This window comes from Condylura cristata, unplaced genomic scaffold (assembly GCF_000260355.1).
Source record: "Condylura cristata isolate star-nosed mole 26May11 unplaced genomic scaffold, ConCri1.0 scaffold00008, whole genome shotgun sequence".
Taxonomy (NCBI): Eukaryota; Metazoa; Chordata; class Mammalia; order Eulipotyphla; family Talpidae; genus Condylura; species Condylura cristata.
In genome coordinates, this window is record NW_004567109.1 from 25,247,327 (window position 1) to 25,257,793 (window position 10,467).

Genomic DNA, 10,467 nt, shown 5'->3' on the forward strand with positions numbered 1-10,467 from the left:
CTCTCACGAGGCAGAACACTCTCTCTGGTTTGGGGTACCACCAGTGGGTTCCCTACTTCCCGGAGGGAGGGGTCCTGGGCAGGTGAACATTCTGCCCACCTGACCATCCCTCAGCCAGACTGCTGCTACTTGCTTCAAACAGTTGGCATAATGGGCTACAAAGAGGCCCAAGAGGGCAGCCACTGACTGACAACGGGTCCTTCCACCTTGTTTACCCTCCCTCCCAGGTTACCCCCAGCTCCCACCTTCCTGATGTGGAGTCCCAACCAGGCTGGGGCTGTACCTGGCCCTCCCACCACACTGGAACCTTTACTAGTGGGCATTCTTTTTGGAATTTACCAGCTGTCACTGGCATCGCAGCAAGAGACCCCACCCCACTGGTCCTTCACAGGCACCGAAGCACTTGCTCAACATTCTGCCACTTTCCTACTACGACTGCTGATATCCCCAGGTAAAACCCAGCTTTCTCAGTTGGCATCCAAGACCCGACATGATCTGGCCTCAGTTTACCCTTGTACTCTTTCATGGTACAGTTTCTGAACTTTGCTGATGCCCTTTTACAAGGCTGTGAATTACCCTCATGTTCTTGTCGGGTACCACCGCTAGACTGAAACCCATCTTGAAGCATAAGACCCTCCTTCCTCTTCAACCTCTCCACCCCCATCTTCACCTGGCTCTAGCGGAAAGCTGGAAGAGGCCCTAATGAGGCCTTGGACCCTGTCCAGGGTGGGCTGCAGAAGAGCAGAAGCTGGGGTGGGGGTATTCTCAGTCTACCTCCAGCTGTCTGCAGAGCCAGCCTCTGAGGCTGGCCTAATTCCCTTCAGAGCCCAGCTTCCATCTTCAGGGTGGTGCTTAGGAGCTGAGAGCCCAACGTTAATGCCTAAGAAAGTCGTAGGTGGATTAGAAAGCGAGGGGGATTAGGGCCAGAGCTGGTGGCGGATGCAGGAGCAGAGCCCCTCCTCCCGAGGAAGAGGAGGCTAATCCTGCTTAGCTACTGAGGAGATGGCAGTGTTCAGGGGGGGCCTTCTTCTCATCCACTCTGGCTGCCCAGGCCTCCTGGGCCCACCAGGCCCCTGCCTGTGCCCAGGCAGGAGCAGCGTGAAGAAGACCCACCCACTCCTCTATTCTATAAATTTTTTTAAAGATTTATTTATGTATACATACAGAACTGGGGTACAGGCCAGAGAGGGGCAGTGAGAGGATTCACCAGAGACAGGTGGGGAGCAGAACAGGCAGAACAATGAAGTATAATGCTGAGGGGAGCAGCAGGTGGGTCAGGAGAAGTCTGCTGAGCCATGTGGGTCACCTCCGGGGCTAGGGATCGAACTCACACTGAAGTGGCTGCAGCTCTGTGGAACAGCTTGCAGTACTGTGGTTTAACCCACTGAGCCACCAGAAAGGGCCCAATCCTATAACTGTTTGGTATGCTGGTTTCACCTGCATTACTCCTCCATTTAACCCAAACTGTCTCATCCTGCTATGTCCACCCCAAATACCCTGCCTAGCCACATCTACCCAACATTCATAACTATCCACTTCTACATGAACTGAGCCCTGTCCCCTCCCCCAGAGAGTCCCAGTGCCTCATCCATCTATGTTGCCCAGAAAGTCCATAGTGGATGCCAGGGTGCTGCCCAGCCCCTCCTTGGAGGTTGAAGCACTCATTCCTGCAGCTGCTGGAATGTTGGCTACAAATGGCTTATGGTCAACTCCCTTGACCTTGCCCTCTGCTGTCTCACCCAAGGTTATGCTCTTTTCCTGGAGGTGGTCCACAGGATGAATGGCCAATGCAGGAGTACAAGGTCTGGCCTCCTCACTTCAGTCTAGGACAACTCAGATGCCAGCTTCGCCCCAGAGCTTCCTGTGGGTTGGCTGAGGCCACTATCACAACTGCAGAGAGCCCAAGGACCAGTCTTCTATCTGGTCCTTCCCCCCACTGCTTTGTAGGCATTATTCTTTTCTTTTTTTTTTAAAGATTTATTTACTTATGCATACAGAATTGGGGTACAGGCCAGAGGTGCAGGGGAGTGGTGAGAGGATTCACCAGAGACAGAGTGAGCAGTTCAGGGGAGCAGTTCAGACAGGGGAGCAGTTCAGGCCAACTGACAAGTACAGTGCTGAGGGGAGCAGTGGGGGAGACAGGAGAGGTCTGCTGCGCCATGTGGGTCATCTCCCAGGCTGGGGATCGAACTTGCATGATGCCACAGAAAGCTTGCAGTGCTGCATCCTAACCCACTGCACCACCAGGGAGGCCCGTCTTACTCTTTTTTTAAGTATTAAGGTTGAGGATGGAAAAAGATTAGGGGGCCTGGATTCATAAGTTCTTGACCTAAGTGCCCACAGCTCAGCTGGGCAAAGACTAGCAGTCCTTTTCCTGGGGATTAATCCTTGGACCCCTTTGAATTTCAAAGGTGTGACCATGGGGTGGGGAGAGGGCCTGTCCTTGAGACCCTGTCTGGGACTCTGGACTAAAAGGGGGAGTCTGTCTGAGGAGCTTATAAGGAGGGAGCTTAAACTGAGGAAGGAGGCAGGTCACTCTGGTCTGACGGGAAAAGCAGAACTCTGGACTGGGAGTCTATGTCAGGGGAAAGAAGGGCCAGTGTTTGCAGCTGATTGCAAGGAAGCAGACTGATCTCTGGACCAAGAGATGAGGTAGGGTGCCACCACCCAGATTGCTGGGTCCCTGTGTCCCTCCGCTGTACCATCCATCCAGGTCTTCGCTTGCCAAACTTGACCCACCCTCCAAGAGTCAACTGGCCAGTGTGATTCCTGAATGTGGGTGGGCTGGTTTCTAAGTTAATAGTTGGGGGGCGGTGGTAGAAGGATGCTCATGCCCTGACTCCTGAGCTCCACTGACTCTCAGCCATGATGTATGAGAGAGAACTTTCTGGATGAAGGGTCTGAGAAATCTTGGTCCTAGAGTAGCTTGAGACTAGGGACAGGGAACGGGACAGATTAACCTATGAGAGGCAGTTTGGGGTATAGGGGTCAGTGGGAAGGGACCACTCCCATTCTGTGCCCTACTCTTGATGGACAAATGCTAATGACATTACCAGCAATTGACCAGAAACGAATAAATAATTCAGTCTGGCCTGAAAATGGGAGAAAAGTACTTAAATGCTATTGACAAGCCAGTCCCAGACCTCATTACCCATGCAGACTCAGGCCTTCCCATCGACCATGCCCCCCATTCCTTCAAACCCCACTGTGGGCAGCCTCAGGCCTCCCTCCCGCCAGCCTGGCTGAGTGTGTAGAGGGTGACCTGAGGAGACTAGGTCGAGGGTGGAGGCTTGTGGCTAGAGGTCCCCCCAGAAAGGGCAGTGGTCCCCCAAGTCCTGTCCTTTCCCCCAAACACTCACAGTGGTTTCTGGTCACAGCAAGGGCGTCCCTGGCCAGCCCCTCTCCAGTCCAGCCCCAGGTGCACATACACCGGGGTCTCCATGCACACTCACATGCACACGGGACCCAGCAGCTGCCGCAGCCTCTTCCAGGACAAGAAGAGTGGCGGCCCCCAGGCGGCTGTCAGTCACCGTGCTCGCAGGGAATACAAACTCATTAAACGTTTCCCTGCCTTGTCACAGGGGCCCGAGTCCCTAGGTCAGGCCTGAGGAGGAGGCGAAGGAACAAATGTGCAGCTGATCCTTTAAAAGCACATCCTGAATTTCTGACCCCTGGAGAAGAGAACGGGATTATGGAGGGTGGGCGTAGTTATTCGTGGAAGGGCCTCATCCTGGGTTCCTTGGGAGGGAATCGGGATTTCCAGCTCCTATAGCGAAGGAGCTCCCTCAAGCAGCAACTCTGAAAAACAAACACTTTCATGTTCTTCAAGCATCGTCCCCCAAGCACATAGCTGCCTGGGCCAGATTCCCCTTCATGGTGCCTCCTCTGCATCATCTGGGCTCTTCAGGGGAAGAGAGAGGCCACCCTTTGGCCCTTCCCAGCTGCCAGCACATTCACCCCAGAGTCACAGAGTCTCCTTGAGGTTTGACAGTCAGCAGTCAGCTGCAGTCATTGACGGGAGAGCAAACGGGAGCCTCAGAGGCCCTCAGCACAGGCAGCCAGCTGCCTCCTTGCTGGACAGCTCCTGAGGAGGCCTCCTGATGGAGAATTTGGGAGGAAGGGCTGTAAGGGGCCTGAAGATGCTCTGGGGGTATAAAAGGCCTGGACCTTTGCCCACTCTAGGAAATAGTCCTAAAAGGGACAGCATCTCTGTGAGAAAAATGCCCTGTTCCTGATGTGGAAAGAGGCCCTGTGCCCTGCCCACCACGGTCCATCACTGCTAGGTAGACCGATCTCCTTATTCCCTTTGGAACCCCGATCCCCACCTGCCATCTGGAAGGTTGGGACTGAAGTCCGGGCTTTCTGCCTGCTGCCCCCCAGAATCCTAGAGACCGGCCTCTCTGTTCCTCCCCACAGAAGTCCAGGGGCACCTCAGCTTTCCCAAGTGCCCATCTCCTGTTCTGCCATCTACATACACACCCTGGAGTGGGCTAAAAAATTCCATTTCCCTGCTCACCATCCATAAAGACTGCCCTCCTCAGTGTCTCCCCCCACCAAGACCCACCGGGAGTCATTTATCCGGATCGACTGGCTCTCCTCAGTGCAAACATTTGCAGGAGCATTAACAAGCCTAAAACCCAATTAGCCTTCAATTATTCAGGTCTCAGCCAGACTTTTCATGATGGGACAAGGGTAAGGAATGTGGACACTAGGGTACTCTGTGGGCGGTAGCCCCCATTGTCCTATGGGTCAAACACCACCATCCTAAGCAACTGTTCCTGTCCCAGCCAGTCTGTGCCAAACTGCTCTCTCCTACCCTTTCCTTCCTTTTTGCTGCTCTCTCCTTTCCTTCCTCATCTTAAGACAAACATTATTTATTCTTATATATATAAAATTACCATGAGCTTCAAAGAAAACCTCACTGTGAAAACAAAGCAGAAGAATATGAAGTGAAAAGTCACTGTCAGGAATTTAGGGGTTTTCCTTCCTTCTAGACATTTGATTCTACACACTTACTTACACACATAGACTACATAGTTTTAAGTATTATTATTATTTTTTTACATTTCAGATTGGGACTCTACTGTTCATCCTGTTCAATGACCTCTTCTATACATCTTTCCATGTCAGTGCACTCAGATCTAGCTCTTCTGTGTTCGTGGGTATGTAATACTCCACCACATAGCTGCACCATAATGTATTGAATCCTTCTTGATGGATGGGTGAGTTGCCATATTTGGCAATGACAAAGTGCTATTGCAGCAGCCAACTCTGGCTATGTGCTGCTGTACACAGAGGTAAGGGTTTCTATGGGACACATGCCTAGAAGTGGACACATGCCTTCTATGGCCCCAGTTGATATCATTTACAATTTTAATAATGATTGCCAAAATACCATCTACCTCCTGGACCTCCAAGTCTTTCTGTACCCCTAAGTCCCTATTTCCTTCTACTTCATCAGCACTGGGTATTATCTTTTTTAACATCATTAGTATTTTTCAACCAAAGGGAGAATGACAACTTGTTATTTTGTTTGCTTTCTCTCTTCATCTCTCCCTTACTGCCATGTCTCTCTTTCTCCTCTTTCTCAATTCCTTCCTGTCTGACTTTCTCATTCTTCTCCCTTCTTCTCACTCTTCCCTTTTCTTGCCTCTTCTTCCTTCCCCCTTCCTCATCTTCTCATTCCCACTCCCTCTTCTCAAGCCTTCCTCTCCTCTCTCCTCCCTCCTCTCCTAGGGACTATATACTCTTTGGGGGAGGGACATTTAGAGAAGCTATTAGCTCTGCCCCCCTAATACTCTGAGTCCCACTCGCCTCTTAACACTTCCCTGAGCCTGGGCCTCTAAGCCCCATCTCACTCTCGTCTCCCTCTAATCACTAAGGCTTATTTCTGATTTTCTGAAGTGACAAGAAGCTGGGTTTGGGGGGAGGGAGGGCTGTCATCTAGCTCTCCCAGGATTGAGGGAGGGACTGATACAGGAGGGAAGCTTGGCTGTTGGGATGTGACAGAATAGGCCCAGCTCTGCCCTGCTTACTGTGTAGAGACCCAAATTTCCAGGCTCTTCTGTCTTTGCTTATTGGCGCATATACTTTCACCTTAAGGGTCTTCTTTTAGGTTATTTTCTCTGTTTTTGTTTCTTTTAAAAAGGAAAATATCTCACCTCCTTCCCCCAAGGAAGCTCCTCTCTACAGAGCCTCAGCCCTCATTTTTCCCCACTGTTCTCCTTCTGCCACCTCTCTACCAGTAGGATGATGACTCATGTCCTTTACCCCCATGCCTCTGTCCCTGAAGGTGGCAGAGGCCCCTGTGTTGCAAACCCCTTGTCTCCTGTTTCCTATACCCTGGAAATCCAGTCTCACATCCCTTGTCCCAAATCCGTCCCTCCAAAAGCTCGATGAATTTGGCATAAATTGAATTAAGGACAGCAGCAAATCTCTTGTCATTTTAAAGATATTTAAGGTTTAAAATATGTGCTGAGAGTAGAGGGCTCAAGAGGGGTAGGATGAGGGACCAGAATTAGTATCAGGGAGTTACACTTGAGTCCCATTTTAGGCCTGGATGCTCCCTTTGGTGACTTGAAGACTTTCCTCATCAGCCTCCGAGAACTTCTCAGAGGCCCAGTAGGAGTACCTTGCTTCTGCCTGGAAGTATTCTCCTGCACTAATTTAATTACATGGCCTTACTGGGCCCAGGCTGGGGAGGTAGTTAATGGCAGCTGCAGAGACAGTGGGTAATCAAGAATTAATTAAGCGTTTCTGGGGATTCCCAAGTCTGGGCCCTGGATTCCTGGGAGCTTGGCTATGGCGGGTGATTGTGGGGCCCCTCCAGCTTCCTCACTGCCTCTTCAGGAGTTAGGGAGCAACAGACCTTAATTACAGAAAGGCTCTGGGCGCAGGGATGCCCACTAAGGCAGTGTCTGATCAATGGGATGTGGGCCACTAAGGCACTGGCACTGACAGCCCATCCAGGAGCTGGGGTGGGTGGGCCAGGCAGCACTGGACAGGTGCCTGTGCCAGGGGGCCTGGCCATTTCTGTGGCCAGGCTGAGGCTCAGTCTAGTCTGGGCAGAGAGAAGGCAATGAGGGACTTCAGCCTCCGGACTTTGGAGCCAGGCTGCCCTGAGCTTCACTCTCAGTTTTCACTTGCTGGTGGCCTGCTCCACACTGGGGCCTTCCCACCTGCCTCTCGGGCCTCCAGCTTCACCTGGGTCCATGCACCTTCCTCCTTAGCATTCAGCTTTCAGCTAAAACTCCTTAAGAAGCCTTCCTTGACCAGGCAGTGTAGTTCATCTCCCACCCAAGTCACCATCACAGCACTTAGCCTAAATTTCTGTCCATGTATTTATCTACTCTTCTCTATGTGTGCACCTGCCTTCCTCCCTAGAGTCACCTTTCATCTGGAGGCAGAGGTGGGTCAGCTCTGAGACATCTGGATTCCCAGGCCTGAAAACAACGGTGCTGGGCACTGGTGTTCGGAGGCCAGGAAATCTTCCTGAACCTCTTTCCTCGCGCCTGTACGACCGACAGGAGCGTCCATACTCGCCGGCTCTGAGGTTCCAAGGGGGATTTAAAGGCGGGCTCAAGAGGCCCAAGGGCCTCAATAGTGGCGGCGGTGACAAGGTCGACGTCGTCCGCGCCGCTCTCGCCCTCCCGGGCTCCCACCGCCTGGCCCCGGGCGCGGGCGGCGGGGCAGAAGGCGCGCTCCGGGGCAGGGCCTCCGCCCCGACGGCCCGGCGACCCGCCGCGGGCCCCGCTCCTTCCCAGGCGCCCCCGCGCCGCCGGCGCTTTGAAGTCCCAATCCGGCAAATAGAGTCAATCAATTATGAAGGGAACAATCTGGCGGCCCCTCGGGGAGCGGCGGCCGAGCGATCCCGGGGGATTAGGCCGCAAATCGCGCTGAGCCTCCCTAAGTGACAGCGAGAGAATCGCGCGCCGCGGCGGCGGCGGCGGGAGCGGGAGGGAGCGCGGCCGCTAACCCGATTATGCAGATCCGCAGGGGGCGCGGATTAGGCCGCGGGGGCGGCTTCGCCCTAAGCGGCTCGGGGATTTGGGAAAAGTTTACTCGGGCGGAGGGGGCGGGCACTCCCCGGGGCGGGCGGCCGCGCCGCTCCCAGCCGGGTGAATGGACCGTGGGCGCCGGAGAAGCCAGAGCTGGGGTGGGCGCCGGGCGACGCAGCCACAGCCACACGTTTCCAGGCGCAAAGCTCTGCCGCGGTCTCCCTATCACCCCCTTGCACTGCAGTAAAAGTACGCCGCGGTCTCCCTATCACCCCCTTGCACTGCAGTAAAAGTACAGCCATCACACATTAGCCGGGCCCACGACTCCACACACACTTCCAGCAGCGCTAACCCTCGGCCCCACGAACGTGCAAATGCGCACAAACACACCATTCCAGCAGACACCCCGATGATACACTGGTCCAAGGACACACGAGGTCGGGTGAAGGCCCTTCTGGCCCTGACCTCTGGAGGGACTAGTGTGTGTCTGTGGCCTGTGTGCACGCTCTGTCTGGAGTCTGGGCTTGCAGCTGGGCTTCAGTGATGCCTTCTCAAGACTGGGAAGGGGGGCGGGGACGTGGACTGAGACCCGCCTGCCGCCGGGCTGGGAAATAGGCTGAGTCTCCTGGGGGACTTTCCTGTGGGGAGGGCCTATCTGCAGGGTTGGGGGTCCAACCAGGTGCTGTGAGCCTGCAGCTTCCCTTGGGTACAGTCAAGGGGCTGGGGAGATGGCTTTCTCATAGCCATCTGGGGAGAGGGCTCAGAACCCAACTCCAAGCCAACCCAAGGCAGGATTCATCTGTAAAATGTTCAGCATGGATCCATGGAACAAAAGTGTGTGTTCGTGCTCTAGTGTAAGTCTACAGACTTCGTGTGTCCATTGCAGGATATATGCTGAGACAGGGTGTGTTTGTGGTCACTGGTGAGTCTCATTACTTGTCAAGAAACATCACAGCCTTACATAGTAACTGTGGACACACACTAACTACGCATCAGATATTCATCCTGAACACACAAAATGACCACACACACAAACTCTTAACACATACATGCTAACACTCTCTCACACACATACACAGACAGGCTGAAGCCTCTGAGAGAGGCCAGTCCTTTGCATAGACAGTGGACACTAAACAAAGTCATCTCTCAGTCTGCACAGATGCTGCCAGGGCACCCACCCCATGCCCCAGGCAGCGGTAGAAGGACCCAGTAGCTGACTCACTCAAGGGGAAGAGTGCCAGGGTTAAGGAGTCTTTACTCAGCAGAGCCCTATCTGCCCCTCGCCCCTATGGTGTGCACACGTGCACCTTACCTGTGCCCCCCAACATGGTGACTAGGAAGGGTGCATGTGGGTGGTGTTATCCTCAGAATGTGGAGCCACCTTGAGGAGGCTGGGCTGATTTCTGGGCTCTGGGTGTGTGTGGGGGGGAAGGGTGAAGGGGTTCTATGGTAGGGTCAAGATGCGCTTGCTCGCTCTGGTATTTCAGGTTGTTGGAGGTTGTTGGGGAGATAGTACCCCCCCCCCACTCATCCTATTTGTGCCTGCTGCTCTCATTGACCTTTCCTGCTTTTGAATCCCTTTGGAGGAGAAACTGGTAGAGTCAGACTCTCAGGAAGAAATATCCTAACTACCGCTGACTTATGAGGCAGGACCAGTCGTTGGCCTGGCCCTTCACCCCCTTTCCAGGCACCTGCCTGACCTCCCTCCCTTCCCCAGGAGGCAATCAAGCCCCATTTCAGGCACAGGGAGGATTTCTCTGGCTGCCAATGGGGCAGATCTGATTACTCAGCTGGAGAGAGGGCTCAGTTACAATGAATCAGCAAGCAAGCTGTGGAGAGAGCCCCTAGGCAGGTGTCCATTTGAGGGGTACATAGTGGGAGACTTGTGGGACTATATGGAAAAAAGTACTCCCCCCACGAACACCCAGGAAGCTTCCAGGTGGGGACTCAGGGGTATCTCAGTGGTTCTGGAGGGAAGGAGGCTGGGCCCTCCTTCCAGATTTGTTCTGGCCCAAATCTTTCTGTATTACTTAACGGATGTAGGACCTTGGGCAAGATATTAAGCTTCAGTCCTTATCTCTAAAATGGTGGGGGGGGAGAGGGGGCGCAGACCAGGGCCTTGCTGGTGATGAAAGGGGTAAAGTCTTAGCACTATAAAGATATCCACAGCCACTGTAGCAGGAGTTTGATCCCCCAGTCAGGGAGGTGACTACATAGTGCAGCAGACCTCTCCTGTCCCACTGCTCCCTTAAGCAATGTGTTTCAGTCCAACTGCTTATTCTGCTCCCCACTCTGTCTCTGGCGAATCCTCCCATCACCTGCATCTCTGGCCTGTACCCAAGTTCTTGTATGCATAAATAAATCCTTTTCTAAAAGATTTATTTTTTTATGCATACAGAACTGGGGTAGAGTCCAGAGGTGTGGAGTATGAGAGGATTCACCAGAGACAGAGTGGGGAGCAGAACAGGCA

At 53.5% G+C, this 10,467-nt stretch overlaps 1 protein-coding gene across 1 annotated transcript in view; it reads left to right on the forward strand.

The window, feature by feature from the left end:
• The window catches only part of LOC101627994 (fatty-acid amide hydrolase 1-like), a 33,669-nt gene extending 25,756 nt beyond the window's left edge, over window positions 1-7,913 (forward strand). The window contains exon 17 of the mRNA XM_012722116.1: window positions 7,441-7,913. Within this exon, the coding sequence (XP_012577570.1) occupies window positions 7,441-7,913 (473 nt within the window). The remainder of the gene's footprint in view (window positions 1-7,440) is intronic.
• Window positions 7,914-10,467: the final 2,554 nt, after the last annotated feature.